This window comes from Eutrigla gurnardus (assembly GCF_963514095.1).
Source record: "Eutrigla gurnardus genome assembly, chromosome: 23".
Taxonomy (NCBI): domain Eukaryota; kingdom Metazoa; phylum Chordata; class Actinopteri; order Perciformes; family Triglidae; genus Eutrigla; species Eutrigla gurnardus.
In genome coordinates this window covers 1015699-1036084 of record NC_139934.1, presented here as the reverse complement: position 1 = coordinate 1036084, position 20386 = coordinate 1015699, and the positions used below count along the sequence as shown (strand labels likewise).

At 39.7% G+C, this 20386-nt stretch overlaps 2 protein-coding genes across 3 annotated transcripts; both read right to left on the bottom strand.

Moving 5' to 3' along the window:
• Positions 1–2738: 2738 nt before the first annotated feature.
• LOC311009059 (uncharacterized protein) lies at positions 2739–14675 on the bottom strand (the record flags this gene model as incomplete). Its single annotated transcript, XM_084003033.1, has 13 exons — positions 2739–5286; positions 5895–6031; positions 6311–6379; positions 6573–6774; positions 7219–7331; positions 8023–8246; positions 9198–9336; positions 11390–12149; positions 12758–12894; positions 13183–13251; positions 13441–13642; positions 14143–14255; positions 14427–14675. The coding sequence occupies 13 exons, from the start codon at positions 14673–14675 to the stop codon at positions 4500–4502; spliced, it is 3201 nt and encodes a 1066-aa protein (XP_083859159.1). The 3' UTR covers positions 2739–4499.
• A 1421-nt stretch (positions 14676–16096) lies between these two features.
• On the bottom strand, positions 16097–19889 carry LOC311008963 (low affinity immunoglobulin gamma Fc region receptor III-like). 2 transcript variants are annotated; one of them, XM_084002923.1, is made up of 9 exons: positions 19780–19889; positions 19591–19635; positions 19152–19385; positions 18835–19083; positions 18633–18746; positions 17995–18069; positions 17266–17328; positions 17052–17113; positions 16097–16721 (listed from the first exon to the last, which is right to left on the bottom strand). In XM_084002923.1, exons 1-9 carry the CDS (start codon positions 19808–19810, stop codon positions 16710–16712), a joined length of 885 nt encoding a protein of 294 aa, XP_083859049.1. In that variant the 5' UTR covers positions 19811–19889; the 3' UTR covers positions 16097–16709. The 2 variants fall into 2 exon arrangements, with proteins under 2 accessions (XP_083859049.1, XP_083859050.1); XM_084002924.1 differs by having other exon boundaries at positions 17052–17110.
• Positions 19890–20386: the final 497 nt, after the last annotated feature.

Genomic DNA, 20386 nt, shown 5'->3' with positions numbered 1-20386 from the left:
GCCATGTCTGTTCACTGTTATGGACGCTCTCTTTAATAATCACACACACTCAACACTAAAATAAAGCATTGATTCCTTAATGGCAGCCATTTATGGTGGTTTGGTTTTGTGAATATTGTTGATATTTTGTATCCACGCCATGTTAGTGGTTTTGAGGCCTTGTGATTGACAGGTCGCTCACTTTTGTTAGCAGCTCAACACAAGCTCTACCGCTTGTGTTGGTCAGAGCCACCCGTTGCTCCTCCGCAGTCCAAATATGGTCACTTCCTTCCCTGCTTGCAAAAATTCGGTATTTTGACACAGAACGCAAATATTACCTTTAAGTAGGAGACCAAAATGGGACGATGGGAAAATCAGCCATGCGCAGAGCTGGGACACCCTTCAATCAGCAGCCGAACACACCCAAAACTAAAGTTTGTGGTCCTGAAAAGCAGCCAGGTGTCTTTCCACACGTCAGGACATGAAAGAACATTTTCCATAGAAAATTAAACAGGTGGCACTGCGTCCTGACGCCATCATCTCAACAAATGTAGCAGAGGTGTGTGGTGGCTGGTAGAGGACGACGGCAACTTCTCATAACAAATTCAGGGACATCACAAGGTATAGACATTTTTCGAGAAGGCAAATACTCAACACCCAAATGGTTGTGCCTACCTTCTGCACACCTGGAGAGTCATTGAATTTTAGGTTTTAGTAAGATAACCATCTAACTTTAGTTAGATGGAGAACGGAGATTGATTGACCAGTAGCTGTGCTGCTTCAGTCCATCACTTTGACAGGATTCAAATGACCTGCGATCAAAGACAGGTGTTTATTCAAATTAAATAGTGCAGTTTGTACACGGTGTGTACACGGTGAAGCTTCACGATGAACTTAGTTTAATAGTGGTGCCATGTTTAATCACTTAAATGATCATACAGACACAAAGGCTAAAGCTATTATGCCACCAGTATTGATCAGTTTATTAGAAAATAATCCAGTGCATTTTAAAATTATTAGATTTGTTTTTAATTTGTTACATTTATTTCACTTTACTATGATTATTATTATTTTAAAGAATTGGAATTCATTTAGTTATTATTATTGTATTAATTTATAGTTTGTATCATGGAAAACTACATGTATTGATGAAACGAGAATAATCTTTCTGCACACAGTCCTGCCCCCCACACACACGTGCACATGCTTCATGTATATATGGAGTGGAAACCTCCACAGTAGTTGATGATTTTGAAGTCACAGGAGAAGGAAGACCAGGAACTAACACTTTGGGTGAGATGGAGATTTTTTTTCTGTAAAACTGATGACAGTAGCTGAAACTATGTGACATGAGTAAACAAAATAAAAATAAAAAAAAAGGAACGACTGATTACAGTAGGACCTTACACGGCATTATATATCTTAATAGTCCAATTCCAAGTAATGAGCTAAAATCTTGTTTGTCACGACCACTGGAATTATTAAATATCAATTCTATTTGGGTTTACATTGATGGATTCAGATGTTAAGTTTCACAGTGAGAGTTAAAAATTGAAACGCCATGGGCCACGCCCAGTGATCGCAGTGTGACAACATTGTACTTTTAATGGCTTGCAGCATTTGTACCCATTTTTGGGATGTGTCTTCAAATCTGTTTGACCCCAGATTTATTGGATTCGACTCCAGGAACTTCTTGTGCACACATCTGTACCTGTTCTTAACTGTTTTGAAAACCATCAATCTAATTTCTAGTTCAAGCCATTTGGTTAAAATCTGTAAATCTAATCTTCCCTCGATCTATGTTTCCCTCCTCCTCTTCAGGCCTCTACTGTTTGGAAATGTCAGGCAACAATTCCTCCTCCACCCCCGGAGTATGTCTTGAGTCCATCACGAATATCTTCATGTACACCATCATCAACCTCATCGGCATCTTTCTTGTCCTCCCTCTCTCCACCTCAGTCCTCTGTCTGGGACTCAAACAATGGAGACGTCTGGGCTCCGTTTCCTCGCCGGCGGTCGTGAGTTTCTCTGACTTTGTCACATACAACATGGCCTTCATGGAGCTGATCGGAATAATGGGGACTTCTCTCACCCTTTGTGGTGCCTACACCGAGCTGTCTGTAATGGCGCGGGTGGGGTTTCATGTTGGGGTTTTCCCCTGGTATGGTCAGATGGTCTTCCCCATCCTCACCTGTGTGGAGCGCTACCTGGCTGTTGTTCACCCCATTAACTACTTACGGCTGAAACAGGCGTACGGTATCCGCATCAGAAATATCAGCGTCATATATGTCTGGCTGCAATGCTTTTTCGGGGTGGGGGCGCTGAACATAATACTATACAACACTGCATTCAACCTCTTTATGACCGTCTCCCAAATGATGTTCTATTTGATTGCCACGGCTTTCTGCAGCGTTTCTGTTCTCCGTGTTCTGATTCGCCCACGTCCAGGAGAGGCAAGTGGGCACGGGGCACGGGTCGACCAATCAAAGCTGAGGGCTTTCCATGTCATCCTAGTCATAATGGGAGTGCTGCTGTTGAGGTTTGGAGGGAATCTGGCTTGCATTCTGGTGGGTGCCGCAGTGGACGTAAGTGCTCAGTGTTTCATGAACATATTTCAAGTGATGCTCAATCTGCCCAGCAGTCTGGTGCTACCTCTGCTGTTTCTACACAAGGCAGGGAAACTACAATGCCGTAAACTTAAAATACTGACTCAAGGAAGGAAACAGACAACGTGAATAAATCACAAAGGCAGACAACAATAAAACAAAAGTCATATATTATAGCACAAAATCCATATAATGTAGGCACAAGTTTATATATGAACAGAATTGAAACATGGATAAACAATTTTTAACATTATTTAAACATGCTTGAAAAATTGGTGGGTGTCATTGGTGCTGCTGAATGATGGACTAAAGACTTTGTTAAACTGTGAACAAATATTCATCCGGCCTCTCTAGTAAAGTTTGGTGTGCCACATGGTCTAATTCAAGGCCCGGCTTTTTTTATTTTTTATTTTATGAGATAATGTCAGATGGACATCGCACAATGAATGCCACTTGAGGGCATTAAAATGATAATTCTGGGGTTTTACAAATCAAATACAAAACCAGATTGGTTGCATATACAGGTTGTGGTTCCAACTGATGCTCACTTTGTCCCATCTTGTTGTGTGTAGGTTGACTTAAGCATGTTGATTTTGTTGCGTGTTGATTTTGATTCAATGTCTTTCAATAAAATGGGTTTTCATCCTACTAAGTTTTTCTCCTTAATCAAATGTTGTTTCTTAAAGCACATAAAGTTTGCCATATATATACACTTTACATTGTGGTCAAACTGTGGAATTACAACTTTCGGCCCCCAAAAACTTACACTTGGACTTACATTGGGAAAGATTCATCTTGGACTCTGCGGAAATTTGCTTTTGAGGTACAAACTCTTGAATAAGCCTTATTTAAATCATTCTGTCCAAGAAGTTGTAAAAAGCACTACTCCAGTTATTTTTCCATCCTCGGCTCATGTGACTGAGCCTGAGAACGGGGCTGGACCGATTTTTGCTTCATGTGCCACAGAGTAAATTCCTTGGGAATGAACGGGAGCCCACCTCCAACAATGTACCCTGTTCTCTTTAGAAATCCATGCTAGTATCACTATGCGGCAATGGTTTTATTTTCTGAGGATGCGTGTCCATGCCTTACTCATTCCTTTACCCACTTAGAAATGTTTAATACGTTTATAAGGGCTATATTAAACACACCATTAATTTTGGACAGGCACCCTGAATATAAACATATCTTTCGTTTGTTTACAAGAAAATTGCACAATGTACATTTAATGTGACTTGCATGTAACATGAATGCTGTGGCTTTTCACCTGTTCTTTCACAATAAAATGCATTGCAAAATGCAAAGAAAACCGAAATGTGTTGTTCAATTAGCTTTCAAATAGCCTTTAACTAGCACACACAAGGATATTTTACTTGCAGTCTATTTCGCGGTTAAGTCGCACCTGGCCGTGGTCACTCTGACTGAAATTATAATAATAGCTTCACTTGGAGAACATTTTTTTTATGGTCATTCTGAAGCACCTGACAGAACTTTTCCATCAAACTACTGTCTGTACACGCGGAGGCTTCCACTTTGCATGACAGCATGCCATTTGAATAGAAGCCAGTCTTTGCTGCAGGTCATTTGAATCATGTCACATCTGATGGGCAGATGAGATGAATGATGGGAAATATCAGTTGCATTGCATCATCGCTCTAGGCCATGTATATTAATATCTGAAAAAGAAGGACACCTGCTCAAAACCTTGAATCCACCTTGTACATAAGAGAGCTGATTAAACAACAAGGATTACTATGATTGCATGCATTATTGGAATATAAGAATATAATTGATTTACCTGGAACATGAGAATATAATTGATTTACCTGGAATCAAGGATTATAAATGATTAACTGCAGTCCTGAACATTTCATTACTGCCATTACACTGATCATCCTACAGAGATGTAACAAACTAGAGCTCATCATGTTGAGTTCTAACTGATTCTTTGTTAATGTTGGTAGCAGCCCTGATTGCAGATTTCATGGCGGTCTCTATCCAACTGTGAGGGAAGGCTGTGTGTTCCCCAGCAAAGTGCACCCGGCCTTCACTTCTGAAGAGCTCCTTAGCGTACTCTAAATGCTGGTATGGTGTGAAGAGGGCGAAGGCACCCAAGCTGTGAGGATCCATGCTCCACTTCTTCACCAACACCCCTGTGCAAAGAGACCTCACTTGATCTCCGTGGATCTTTGCCAAATCTCTAAGGGCCATCTCTTTCAGGTCTTCGTCGCTCGCACCTAAGAAGAGGAGGGAGTCGTCGGACCAGGTGTAGGAAGCCAGGAGGACGCCGATGGTCTTATTGTCTGGAAAGCTGTGGCTGGGGTAGTAGATGTAACGGGAGGGCCCGTCAGTGATGCTCTTCCCTCCTCTGATGCCGTCCTTCTCCCAGAACTTCTCGCTGAAGGTGAGGATGATTTTAGTGGAACTGTCATAGTGGACTGACCTCAGTGCATCCATCTTTTCAGTGGAGAGAGGTGGATCAAAGTCCATGTAAAGAGCTGCTTTGGCTGTGGTTGTTACCAGAACGACGTCAGCAGAAAGGTCTGTCAAAGAGGACTGTTGGTCTTTCTGGTACGATATGATGACACCTTTATCTGACTGACTGATATGTTTGACCTTGGAGTTGAGGTGGATAGGGACATCAAGGACACTAAGAAAAGCATTGGGGAGAAAGTCTGACCCACCAGTCACTTCGACGTACCTTAAAACAAAAATAAAAATACTCTTATTGAATGCATTCTTGTCCATAGCCTGCGCTTTAGCAACATGTTAGCATATTTAAATAAGTAGATAATAATGCAAAGTGGGGAGCAACCTGCAATCATTTGTGTCTATTGTGATTTCGTCTGAGGCTGCTAATATCAGAATGAAGGCTGGATTCATATCTGGAAGCTTTGGTGAAAACCAAAGCAGAGCTAAGGTGATAATAGTGGATGTAAGGTTAATGAAGTTTAAGGAAGACTCATTTACAATTGCATGTTGGAGGAGTTTTGCTGTTCGTTGAAGTCAAAATGTACCTTGTCACTACATATAAAGCCAGTCAATTACTAAGTCTTTTAGTTCTAATGATTAAAATTGACCAGTGTCTTCTATAAGTCATTGTACAGTTGATGGATTGAGTGGAAAACAAAATTTTGAATACAAAATGTATAACACTGAGTCATCTGCAAAGAAGTATCTTAGATTTATCATTTGGTTTGATTTCCAACCACATTTTCCTGGGTAGAGGTTTTATCGCTTTTTAAGTCTACTGTGCAAACAACGGTTTCCCATCTCGACTACTTGACAGTGTGGGATGTAGGGCCTTACTTCACGTTGTCATTGATGTCACTCTGGTCATAGATCATCTCAGTCAGTGCAGTGTACATAAGACTCTGCTCATTAAGCAGGTCTCCAATCATCCTCACTGCTTCTTGACTCAGACCTCCTTCTTCAATCAGATACTCCTGTGAAATAAACAAATTGCTGCATCCACAAAGAATGAAACATTGGAAATAGTGAGGGCTGTCACTAAGGAGCTTCACCCGCAGTGATATTAACGGGCTCAAGCGCAATGTGCGTTATTATTCCAATTTTTCTTCTGGAAATGATGATATTGCAATATCATGGTTATCCCTAGAAATGGCACACCCTATGTATATTTGTAATGTATTAAAATGCCTGTAGTAAGTTTACATAATTCAGTTTTTTAATTGTATATTTCTTGACATTACATCGTGTTTTACCTTCACAGAATATTGGTCATATTTTCTCAGCGCAGCCTTGCAGCCATGCTTCTGCACTTCATCTTTCACCTACAAAAAAGAAAAAAGAAAAAAATGTAACTTTGCAATTGAATCATCCACTTATCTATTCAACCTCACTGGTGTAACCAAACTTGGACTTCTACGATGGATAATTATATTTACTGTCCTGCATGACATCATTCCAAGGATGTGAATTTGTGCACATTTTCCAGCCCTCGTTCCTTTCCTCCGTCTTACGTACTTTCTGCAAAGCTTGTTGTAGCAGCTCGTTGGCCGACTTCCCTCTCTCACTTTTCCGCACGTTGTAATCTAGGATGTTAGGGTATTCTTGCACCGTGTACGTCCTCTTCAGCAACCCATTAACCAAGTAAAAGGTGTTGGGGTCATCCATGATGAATTTATTCAGCTTGACCCCCAGCTCTTGAGCAAACCAGTGGACGATGCTGTAAACAGAGGTGATGATAGTGGCAGTTACTGCAACGACTCTTTACTATGTGTTAGCCAAGGCGACCAACTTAATGGTGACACGTCTAACATTCCTATGTCGTCTTTTAGATTGTCTTTTAGGGAACATCAAGACAACTGTCAACCATCAAGCACCCACTGTGCAGCCTCCACTGGACTCAAGAATTAAATGTATCTAATCAAAGCAAATCTGCTGGATTATTATCATCAGGTCTTTGAATTGTTTTAATTTTAAATTCCATTTACATCTTCCGTTAAAGGATTTTTAAATACTTAAGTAGTATTCAGGTCTGGAGGGCATCCCAGAGAATCAACACCATTTAAAGGTGCTAGCTTGAAGGCAATTCCTTTTACATAATCATGTCAGTCTGTGAGGGGGAAGGGTTTCATGCACGCTCAACTCAACAGAATAAAAAACTCACCGGTGAGAACTCGGGATCCTCATGGCTCCCAGGTCAGCATACCAGCCCTCTTTTTCATTCCTGTAGGTCTCCACCCGTCCCCCAACACGGCCACTGGACTCCAACATGGTGACCTTGTCAAAGTGATTAAATAAACCACACGGGTGTGTGATTCCTGATTTGACAACCTGCCACATCCTCTTTTGGTTGGTTTGTTAGTGTTATTGTAAAGTGGTTCAAATGTACCAAATATACATTTAAACTGAATACATTGCTTTGCTCCATCTATTCAAGATTCAAGATTTTCATTGTCATGTACTTGGTAGCGATGCAAGCATTCGTTACCAGTCATGAAATACTTCTCAGTGCAAACTCAACTTTTGAAAAGCAGAAATAAAAAAACAGGAGTCACAAATAAAATAAAGTAAAATAAATTGAGATAAAGTAAAAAAGTAATTATTGTAGGTGAAACAGTGACTGTAGAGACGTATCTTAAACAACCACATTTAAGAAAATAAAACTATCTTTTTTCAATTGGCTCATTTACACTATTATACATTATTATATACTACACTTAATTTAAAGCGTATTTGTTTTCTCTGAAAAAGATGGAAAAAAAAACCTGCATATTTGATTTAATTTAGAAATGGTAGCCATGCACCTCAAGAATGCTGAAAATGGATTTTGGTGTGTATTCAGACCCATGTAACATTGCCATAACATTGTCCATGAGCTGGTGTCAGCGTCTTCCAATGTTTTTCTGACCCCTGCTGGCCAACAAAACAACAGAAGTGGCTTTAAAGTGCAGTGTCCGGTCGCAGCTACCTGGTGCTCGGCGTCCTGCAGCAGCTTGGCGGCCGTCAGTCCAGCAACGCCAGCTCCGACGATGACCACGTGGCGGGACGTATTCATGAGAGGGAGGCCGGTCTTCGCGGTGTGCAGCAGCTCGGCATAGTCATCGTCCTTCAGGCAGTCGGCCAGGTGCTCCTTCAGGCTGAGGGCAGCAGTGTTGCTGTGGTACAGTGTGAGCAGCAGCACACTGGCGGCAACTGGAAACAAACCACATATCTCTTATTCAAAGATGATGGACCTTCTTTGAACTCTGGGTGTTTAATTCAGCAAGTGTACAAAACTAAAACCAAAAGTACGTTCTGCTCAGGATGTGTTAGGACAGAGATCAGGGAATTTTCCCCTCATCTGACCAGACTTGCCACAGAGGGGATGACTCCAAGCATGCTGGTTTTTTTTCTTATCGGGGATTCAGTTTCATATTTAGCCAACTCTGTGCAAGGGTCTGTGACCCCTGGGTCTGCAGAGTTACTGCAGGGGTCCCCGAAATGTTTTGATCACAAACTTTTTTCTTCCAAATATTAAAATATGTCTAAAAACATGCATTAATATGAATACAAACTACAATGAAGAAAATCTACATTTTCCTGTTTGTTAAACGTTATGAGTGATGTAGAAATGCCAATATAGAATTAAAATATGTTCTTTAAATATATGAATCTTTAAACAATTATTATTTTAATATCTTAGCATTGTTTACATACATCATAACAAAGTACTGTTATAAATGGCACGATAGGCTTCACGACACGATTATAGGCCCGGTTTAATAAGCAACACAACTTTATACGATGTGTAATAGGGGGTCCCTCCACTGTGTCACTATAAGATAATTGGTCCTGAAAAACACTGACGACCTCTGTATTAGGAGGTTAATTCTGCCCTCTCCTCGTCTCCTCATGCAATGAAAGTAAAACCTTGTGCTAGAAAGCAGAACTGCTGCACAGCGCTCATTTCCTCAGTGAGTCAAAACCGCACAGATTTAGGAACCGACTGACATGTATGTGACATAATTTAAAGTTACTCTACTTACAAAGAAAACAAAACCTAAATACCAGCCTGAACTATTTAACAGCAACATGACAGGAAGGAATTTCAGATTTATAACCTCTCAATAAAGAAACAATGCAAAATTGCTGCAACATACTCACACAATTTCCACTTCACCACAAGTGGATCCATCTCAGTCTGGAAACTTCTTTCTGCCTTCGGGGACATGAGGACGAGGAACAGAAACACTATGGGACAAAATGTTTCAACCCTGACTAACAAAAAGATGCTTTTCAGACAGTTTTACATTTAGTTTGTGTGCATTTGTCTCACGCATCTATTCAAAGAGGTACGGTTCAATGAGCGAAAACAATAAAGTGCAACAAAAAGGCGAAGTATTATGAGTATGGTCGCCTCAATTTCTGAATGTTTTTTTTAGTTTTTCCATTAATCTACAAATGGTTTGTATGAAAATATAATTAAAATATTATAAGATATAATCAGTATATTTCCATTTTACATTAAGTATTAAGTATTCTTTTGTCTCTGCTGGCACTGTCTTATATCTTTCTCATATATTTTGCCAATATATAATATTGTTAATTTGCACTATTTCAACTTCAGATTTTTTCTGCAATCTTTTATTTCTTTCTATTCTATTAGAAGTCGCTGTCAACATTCCATTCGGGTTCTGGTATCTCTTATAGTCTTGTTATGTGATGTCTTGTAAGTTAAAATTCTCCTAATTTAAGAAGCAATAACTAAGAAACCCTTTAGTAACACTGATATATTCATAATAATAGCTCTATGAGATAAAATGAGTCCTACCTTTTGAAGAGCTTAAACAACATCCTCATCCAATTCGCAGCCTCATATATATATATATATTCAAAGTGGGAATTTTTCCCTCATCTGACCAGACTTGCCACAGAGGGGATGACTCCAAGCATGCTGGGGTTTTTTCTTATCGGGGATTCAGTTTCATATTTAGCCAACTCTGTGCAATCAGATGATCAACAAGGGTCAGTCTGCTTATCTAATGGGAACCTTCAGAAAAATGCTACTAAAATGAAAAAAAGGTCAAGAACTATTTTTAATCGGAACATCATGGGTTGGCTTGGATTCCACTTGTCTTCCCCACAGTCACATGTTTTCAGTGTCAGGGGTGTCATATTCTCAACTAAGTCAGTCTTCAACGAAGTAAAGAAAGAAACACATTTCTAGGAAACCGTTTATGGATATAAATTGCAGCAACTGAAGCGACTTTCATGACATTGGTCCAAAAATTCTTACATATTTTTGCAATTAATAGTAACTTAGAGAAGAAAAGGCATTTTAAATTATTAGCCAAAAGGAACGGAAAAACAGGTGAAACAGTTAGCTAAAAGTAGTGTCGAAGTTAAGTTGACTGGCCCTTCACTTCCGAGTTGTGTTGGAGGAACTCAAATGCAGACAACAAGGCAAACAGTTGAGTGATTTATTGTTCAAATGATGAGTTTACAGCTGAGGGTTTAGACACTTTTTGTAGTGTTGCTAAACATTTATAATGTGGGAGGTACATTCATAATTTGAAATTATGTGAAACGCCATTTGTTGTAATTGTAGTTTTATTATTATTTTTTTTTTTAGTCGCAGCTACAGAAAACAAGAGACAGAACTGTGTTCCCTTAATGATCTATGTATATTTGCACTTTTATGTATATTTGCACTTTGCTGGTGTGAATATTGACATTTCTTCACAAATTTATGAGAGAAAACAAATCATCATTTCATGATTTCAAAATGACTCAAAATATCATCTACTGTTTAAAATCTGCCCTCATGTTGAAAGGCCAAGATTGATTGGACTATTTGTGATTAACGAATTGTTGTGAAGCACTTTTATCTTTTGGACAATGGAACAAACACTACACTATTGGGATATATGGTAAATGGTCCTCATTTATATAGCGCTTTTATCCTTTACAGGAATGACTGACATTCAACCACGCAGGGCGACAGCCAGCTCGTCAGGAGCAATTAGGGTGAGGTGTCTTGCTCAGGGACACCAGGCACTCAGCTAGGAGGAGCCGGGGATCGAACCGGCAATCTTGCGGTTGCCAGCCAACCCCACTCTACCTCCTGAGCTAATGCCCCCTATATGAATTTGGACAAAAGCGTCAGCTAAATGACCTAAATGTATATGTAAAAATGAATAAAAATCAACATGAATATACAGGTTTATATAAATGAATAATCTCTGTAGTGTTAGCTAGATATATTGCACCATTTGATATTCATTTTATTAATGTCATAATACTCAGTTGCTTTCAACTCTCCAGACCCTAGTGTGTATTAATACTTGAGATTAAAATATCACTTTGTTAATGTTGGTAGCAGCCCTGATTGCAGATTTCATGGCGGTCTCTATCCAACTGTGAGGGAAGGCTGTGTGTTCACCAGCAAAGTTCACCCTGCCTTCACTTCTGAAGAGCTCCTTAGCGTACTCTAAATGCTGGTATGGTGTGAAGAGGGCGAAGGCACCCAAGCTGTGAGGATCCATGCTCCACTTCTTCACCAACACCCCTGTGCAAAGAGACCTCACTTGATCTCCGTGGATCTTTGCCAAATCTCTAAGGGCCATCTCTTTCAGGTCTTCGTCGCTCGCACCTAAGAAGAGGAGGGAGTCGTCGGACCAGGTGTAGGAAGCCAGGAGGACGCCGATGGTCTTATTGTCTGGAAAGCTGTGGCTGGGGTAGTAGATGTAACGGGAGGGCCCGTCAGTGATGCTCTTCCCTCCTCGGATGCCGTCCTTCTCCCAGAACTTCTCGCTGAAGGTGAGGATGATTTTAGTGGAACTGTCATAGTGGACTGACCTCAGTGCATCCATCTTTTCAGTGGAGAGAGGTGGATCAAAGTCCATGTAAAGAGCTGCTTTGGCTGTGGTTGTTACCAGAACGACGTCAGCAGAAAGGTCTGTCAAAGAGGACTGTTGGTCTTTCTGGTACGATATGATGACACCTTTATCTGACTGACTGATATGTTTGACCTTGGAGTTGAGGTGGATAGGGACATCAAGGACACTAAGAAAAGCATTGGGGAGAAAGTCTGACCCACCGGTCACTTCGACGTACCTTAAAACAAAAAATAAAAATACTCTTATTGAATGCATTCTTGTCCATAGCCTGCGCTTTAGCAACATGTTAGCATATTTAAATAAGTAGATAATGATGCAATGTGGGGAGCAACCTGCAATCATTTGTCTATTGTGATTTGGTCTGAGGCTGCTAATAAACAGAATGAAGGCTGGATTCATATCTGGAAGCTTTGGTGAAAACCAAAGCAGAGCTAAGGTGATAATAGTGGATGTAAGGTTAATGAAGTTTAAGGAAGACTCATTTACAATTGCATGCTGGAGGAGTTTTGCTGTTCGTTGAAGTCAAAATGTACCTTGTCACTACATATAAAGCCAGTCAATTACTAAGTCTTTTAGTTCTAATGATTAAAATTGACCAGTGTCTTCTATAAGTCATTGTACAGTTGATGGATTGAGTGGAAAACAAAATTTTGAATACAAAATGTATAACACTGAGTCATCTGCAAAGAAGTTTCTTAGATTTATCATTTGGTTTGATTTCCAACCACATTTTCCTGGGTAGAGGTTTTATCGCTTTTTAAGTCTACTGTGCAAACAACGGTTTCCCATCTCGACTACTTGACAGTGTGGGATGTAGGGCCTTACTTCACGTTGTCATTGATGTCACTCTGGTCATAGATCATCTCAGTCAGCGCAGTGTACATAAGACTCTGCTCATTAAGCAGGACTCCAATCATCCTCACTGCTTCTTGACTCAGACCTCCTTCTTCAATCAGATACTCCTGTGAAATAAACAAATTGCTGCATCCACAAAGAATGAAACATTGGAAATGGTGAGGGCTGTCACTAAGGAGCTTCACCCGCAGTGATATTAACGGGCTCAAGCGCAATGTGCGTTATTATTCCAATTTTTTTTTCTGGAAGTCTTCATTGCATGATACTGCAATATTGTGGTTATCCCTAGAAATGGCACACCCTATGTATATTTGTAATGTATTAAAATGCCTGTAGTAAGTTTACATAATTCAGTTTTTCAATTGTATATTTCTTGACATTACATCGTGTTTTACCTTCACAGAATATTGGTCATATTTTCTCAGCGCAGCCTTGCAGCCATGCTTCTGCACTTCATCTTTTACCTACAAAAAAGAAAAAAATGTAACTTGAATGCAATTGAATCATCCACTTATCTATTCAACCTCACTGGTGTAACCAAACTTGGACTTCTACGATGGATAATTATATTTACTGTCCTGCATGACATCATTCCAAGGATGTGAATTTGTGCACATTTTCCAGCCCTCGTTCCTTTCCTCCGTCTTACGTACTTTCTGCAAAGCTTGTTGTAGCAGCTCGTTGGCCGACTTCCCTCTCTCACTTTTCCGCACATTGTAATCTAGGATGTTAGGGTATTCTTGCACCGTGTACATCCTCTTCAGCAACCCATTAACCAAGTAAAAGGTGTTGGGGTCATCCATGATGAATTTATTCAGCTTGACCCCCAGCTCTTGAGCAAACCAGTGGACGATGCTGTAAACAGAGGTGGTGATGGTGGCAGTTACTGCAACGTCTCTTTACTATGTGTTAGCCAAGGCGACCAACTTAATGGTGACACGTCTTTTAGGGAACATCAAGACAACTGTCAACCATCAAGCGGCAACTGTGCAGCCTCCAATGGACTCAAGAATTAAATGTATCTAATCAAAGCAAATCTGCTGGACTATTATCATTCATGGCACAAAACAGGAATGTTTTATTGTATCGATAATCAACAACTTTGAGGAAATTGCTGATTATGTGACCTTTATAATAGCTTAACTAATTTCAAGGTCTTTGGATTGTTTTACCATTTACATCTTCCCTTAAAGGATTTTTAAATACTTCGGTAGTATTCAGGTCTGGAGGGCATCCTAGTGAATCAACACCATTTAAAGGTGCTAGCTTCAAGGCAATCCCTTTAACATAATTATGTCAGTCTATGAGAGGGAAGGGTTTCATGCACGCTCAACTCAAAAGAATAAAAAACTCACTGGTGAGAACTCGGGATCCTCATGGCTCCCAGGTCAGCATACCAGCCCTCTTTTTCATTCCTGTAGGTCTCCACCCGTCCCCCAACACGGCCACTGGACTCTAACATGGTGACCTTGTCAGATTACAGATAAATACAAACAAATAAATGCACATAAGTCATGTAATGTTTCATGACTACTCCTACTACTACCACTAACACTTGTACTAAAGCTTTTGCTGATACCACTACTCTGTATATCAATACTTCTGTAAATTTTGCTGCTGATAAGCTCGTTGCAGCTACCTGGTGTCCGGCATCCTGCAGCAGCTTGGCAGCAGTCAGCCCCGCCATGCCGGCACCCACGATGACCACGTGGTGGGACGTATTCTGGTCTGGAAGTCCGGTCTTCACAGTGTTCAGCAGCTCGCCGTAGTCTTTCTCCTCCAGACAAACGGCCAAGTTCTCCTTCAGGCTGAGGGCGGCGGCGTGGCCAGGGCACAGCGTGAACAGCAGCAGCACACTGGCGGCCACTTTAAAGAGAAGCACAACCATATGGGGAACTTTTAGCGAAATATTTAACATTTTTATTGCTTCTGGGATATTTGGTTCGGTGTACTTCCTCCTTCCCCAGAAGCACAGTTGCCAAGTGTGACAGAGCATTCTAGAGTCAGACACTTACCTACTTGTTTGCATTTCATTAACATACATGTTGCTGTCATGAAAAGAGACTCAGAACAAGTCAAACAGTAAAGAAACAACCTTTAACAAACAGGATTATTCAAAGTGTGCAGTGTAAACCTTGGTACAGAAACTCCAACATTAATTTCTTCAGTGGATCTTAGTCGCAGGGAATAAATCACTTAATGCGCATTTTCAGTAAATATTTAATTCAAGCCTATTTACTACAAAATAGATCAGATTGGCAATTTTAATCAGTTAATAAGTGTTCTAATAATTAGAGTTCATGTCCGAAGTTCTGTGATTGATACTGTTTCCTGAAAATACTCACGTGTTCCATTTTGCCTCACGCAGATGCATCTCAATCATTATGTTTCTTTCCTTTTTGGTGACAGGATGTAGTGGAAGAGAAAGTCCTGACTTTTTTTCCGCGTGACACCACTGAATCTCAGTTGATCATTGACATTCACTTTTACATTTTATATTTAATGCAATTTGAGGATCAAATACACAATGTCTGAGTATGTATGAAATAAAATATCTGATAAAATGACAGCTTCTTACCCTTTGAGGAGATTGAATGTCAAAATCTGCTGTTGGCCTCTTATATACATACATGTGCAAGGATTTTTTTTTTATTCATCAGCTTCTGGAAATGGCATGACTTTTCAATCATTGTGTAATCTTGGATTTATTTGTTAAAGGTGTCTCACTTCAACACTTCAGACATACTTTCACTGCCATGTTTTTTTTTATGTATGGTTAATCTTTAGAATAAGAGTTTTTTTGTTTTCTACAATGGCACATTAGGGATCACTGACAAAGTCATACATTTACAAGAAAATTGTCTGAGATTCCGAAATTATAAATATGCTTGAAAATACATCAGAAAATATAGCTTTTTCTTGAATCAAGGATCACTTTTTGGATCGAAATCATCACACCACAACACACGTGGAGGTGCAACAGTGTGGAACTTGGCTCATGTGGTTTACAACGTCTCTTCAAAGTACAGACCACAACTATTTCCACGTTGCTGAATCGGACTGCAAGGTATCAATCAATAAGTTCATCTCAGATGTGTCGTTTAGATAAACTGATCCTTTAGGGACAGAGCTTTAAAACCTGTTCTGTTGCTAACAGAAGCTAAAGTCAGTGTTGACAGAACAATAAGCAAATATACATAATCTGCAGTGTTTCGTGATAATCCAGAACCAGCATCTTTTCCCACTTTGCATTTCTATCATATTAGTTTGTAATTTTTTGCTGGAAATTGTATAAATCACCTCTTAATCATGCTTTAAACATAAGTGGGAAAACACTGTGAATTATCTAATAGTGAATATTTTTAATGATTAAAATTGGGCTGGTCGGTTGATGACATGTTTCTGTGGTTTGACGAACTAATGTTTCTTATCACAGAACAAATACAAAGTGACGTGTACACCATGACCTTTTTTAAACTGATAGTAGTTAGTTATTATCACCAGTAACCTTTTTATTTTCATGCAATTCATCACAATATTGCAAACATAACACAGCATTAATGACAACTCAGCTGTCTGCTGCAGATGAACTTGGTGCCAGTAAGTAAGCTGTTGACCACAGAGTGTATTTCAAAGCTGCAGCAACTTTGTTCATGTTGAACCGTAAGACCATAATGAACTGACGCCTCTTAAAAATAGACACAGATGCTTTAGTTCAACAAAAAACTCAAGATGATGGAAACAGGATGTTGCCACATTAGTTTCACTTCACATACAGCCAACTCAGCCCAGCTCACTGAGATAACTTTTTGTACAGAAATATGGTAATATAGTAAACACACACTCAAAATCCTGGTGTTACTTTAGGAACGCGTTGTGAAGCTGCCAGCATGCCTTTAAAAGCTCTTCCTGCAGTCGGCTGTCACTCAGCAGCCTGTGAGACACATACGATACACATACAAAAATAAGATAAGGAATGGAAAACATTTTTATCAAACGAATAAGGCTAGAACATAAAGTAGTCCTTTTACATGAAAAACTGGTTTCATTGAACAAGGTAATGAAACAAATTTTAACAATTTAAACTAAAAAGTTATGACTTTACTTAGGTTACATCTAGAAATATTGACTTCATACCCAAATAGATGTGAAACATTTTTGATATGAAAAATTTGTAATGAAAATCAAAGCAAATTGTAATGAAAGGAATCTTTCCAATCCATGCCACCCATCCAACGTGACATGAATAGAGTATGAAAATTACCTTCACGGTTGAATAGATCACATTCTCCATTAAACATTGGTTGGTACCTGCTGAGGGCTCTGCTTTGAAATAAAATGGAATTATGTCATTGTGTTGCAAACATTACGAGAACAATCATTTGAATAACTATTACAAGATTGTTGGTGTGTCTGATCTTGTTTTTGTCAAAGATCAGTTAACATTCAAATGGCTTTTTAATCTAAATGAGTCTCACCCAAGTGTTGAGCTTCACTCGGACCCAAAGTGTAATAAACACAATTAAATGATTCATCCTCATCTGGAAGAAAGAGACTGTGTTAGTCAGTTTAGAGATAAATACATCAACAATCAGCAATGGTAAATATGCCAACCAATACCACTAAAGCTCATGAAATAAAACATTCCTTACACACATCCATAAACAAAATTCTTAAAATGATAAAATTGCAAAGAAATTTGGGACTTCCTGAAGTCTCTGGAATTCTTATACATTTTGGACCTCTCTTGTCCAGTGCTTCTTGGTCTTGTGAGGTACCCCAGGACTCTAGTCTGGTTCTCATTTAGCTTTTGTGGTTCTTTGATTGTTTGTTGTTGTGTGTTGTGTTTGATGTTTGTCAGTAGTTGGATTTTCTTATATTGCTTATTATGCAGATGAAACCACAATGTTTATATCCTAAATGCAATAAACTCACAAAGTTTGCTTGCTTGTATGCTTGTATGGGTTTGCAATAATCTCTATCCTCTCCCATTATATAAACTTAAATATGCAGGTGAATTCTCAGGTTACGCCAGACCACCGTAAAATAGTCATATTTATGCCATTATGAGCATTGATGTGCATTGCAGTGCATTTCTAAACTATGATGAATTCTGAAGTTCTTATGTGTTTAAACACATACATACACCACGTAGCTATTACTTGCTGTGGTCTGCACTGCATAAATTACAATGTAAGGTGATGTACCTTTCTTCTTCCTTTTTTTTCTCTCAACAGCATGCATCACATTGTCCGCTTCAGCTGCACCGGCCTCTGCAGACGCTGGATGAATGATACATTTACGTAGCAGATATTACAGACACACCAATATAGCCATTATAGAAGCAAATATTTTCGAATCACGCAGTGAGGTTGCAGATTGCAGCAAACCGAAAATTCCTCTTCTCACTCAGCAAAATTGTGGCATCATAATAACACCACTTTAGGAGTAAAAGTAGTTAGACAGCTGTTGTTTTTGACCACTTGTAGCACAATAGATCTTTATTTCTACATCCTCATCCTGCACCTCTCCCCCTATTGTCCAAAACCGTAACCAAAAGTTGCGGCAAAAAACTCACTTTTTTTCAATAAAACACCATTTTGCTATGCAATGCACAATCAGGATTTGAAAGCATTGATTACACTTGGTTTTTGCCCCACACTCTTATAAGTGAAGCATTCTTTTTTTTATATTATTTATATTTTGCAAACACTGTTTGTCGACCAAGTTGATATAGATTTGTATATTTGACAAAATAACGTTTTCAGAGTAAAAGCACTCAAGATGCAGAGATTCCGATACGAGCACTTCTAGCAGCAAAGTTAGGAGTGAAATGAATCTGTACCTATGCGGCAACAACCTTTGCCAAAGTGAAGTAGTCCGACTGCAAAGAGCAGAACCATCAAGAAAGCCGTGACAATGATCCACAGGATGGAAGTATAGCAGGCAGGACTTGTCTCTTTAGTGTAAAAGGAGCCAACAGTAGATATTTATATCACATTCAGGCACAATTCTAACTATAACTTTGAAACATTGCTATGTTTTACCTCTGACATCCAGCCGGCTGACTGGTGATTCTCCACCACCAGAGACTCGACAACTGTACAGTCCTTCATCAGACTTAGAAACAGTGTGGATGGTCATCACTCCTGGAGATATGGTCCTGATGATGCGGCCATCTTTATAGAAATCAACACTGAGGCTGGAGGAGGAAGAGGACTTGTTTCTGCAATGCAGAGTGACGGGGTCTCCCTCAACCACAGGGAGGACGGGACTCTCCAGGATCACCGAGCCAGCTGAAAAACATGTTTGGCCTTCAACGATGAGTTTATGTTAAAGTCTTGCTTTCTTCATGCAAACGTACCAGTGATGGTAATGTTGATGCTGCTGCTTTGCTTCCCCCCTCTGGTCTCACACCAGTACTCGCCACTGTCTTCTGGAAAAGTATTGTTAATGATGCAAGAAGAACCTGTTGGCACCGGCCGTTTGGTGCCTCTACACAAGAGTTCTTCCTCTTTGAGCCCCTCGCAGTGCAAAGCCAGAGGCTCATATTCAAAGAACTGCAGCCTGTTCCCATCAACACGAAGAAACATTGAATCTGAAACAAAGAAAGACATGTGTTCCCTTTGTTCTGTGGAATATAGTTCTAAAGTTATGGAACCAAATGAATGCTAATTAATCTATTAACAAACAATAATGACGTGAGCTCCATTTTTGTTTCTATTATTCAAAAATGCTTGGTACACCAAAAAACACAACATTCTCCTACTTCCTTCTATTCACTGCAACAAACCACTACTTACCTACTCTCTGATGAGGTGCACACAGCAGGAACAGCACATTGATCACTGGAGGGTGAAGGAAAAAGAGCTCAACGTCACAGAGTGTATAACATCTATGTGCCTACAGTAGCTGATCTCTCATATCTGGTAGTCAAAAGTAAAAACTGAGCATCTTCAATCAATAAAAACAATGATAGAGACCTTACTCACACAGTCTGGCGCAGAGAGCTGTGACCTCCATGATGTCTCACCGTCGCCGTCCCAGCATCAGACGCTGGTGGTTTAGACCAAAAACTTCTCAGAGACGCAGCAACTGTCGCGGTAGAAACAGCCTCAGTGGTTAAGCTGATATCAATGGGTGGAGTCAAAGAACAAATCATTTGATGGGGAACTTCATTCTCAGAAGCAGTATTTCAAAATGATTAAAGTCCGAAAAGTGAGACCAAATGTTTATTGTTAAAAGAAATAATGGCATTTGTAGTGAGATTTTATGGCATTTTATTGGTTTCTTATCTTTTGTTCAATATACGTTTTAATGGTGGTGGTGGTGATGCATTTGTCAGTGTCAGGTGAATCATGTTTCTCCCTCCTGGGTTTTGTGACGACATCAAGTTGCCTGGGTCAGAGGAGCAACACTGCCCTCTTCAGGCATTTAAACATAATAGAAAAACAGCACCTTTGATGGCAGGGGGCTATATCGACAGACAATTCTTTACAATAATAAAAACTGGGACAAGATACATTAATTTGCTCAGAAACTGAAAACTGAATGTTTTCCTATACATATTACTACACCAGCAAGTGATTGCACGTTATT

What these genes read in the sequence shown, in the direction of transcription:
- LOC311008963 (XM_084002923.1), bottom strand. Translation starts at nt 19,810, where the DNA reads ATGGAGGTCACAGCTCTCTGCGCCAGACTGT. An exon ending in TGCACCTCATCAGAGAGTAG is followed by an intron (nt 19,386 to 19,590) that starts GTAAGTAGTGGT and finishes TCTTTGTTTCAG; the next exon opens with ATTCAATGTTTCTTCGTGTT. An exon ending in AAAAAAAAGGAAGAAGAAAG is followed by an intron (nt 17,329 to 17,994) that starts GTACATCACCTT and finishes TCTTTCTTCCAG; the next exon opens with ATGAGGATGAATCATTTAAT.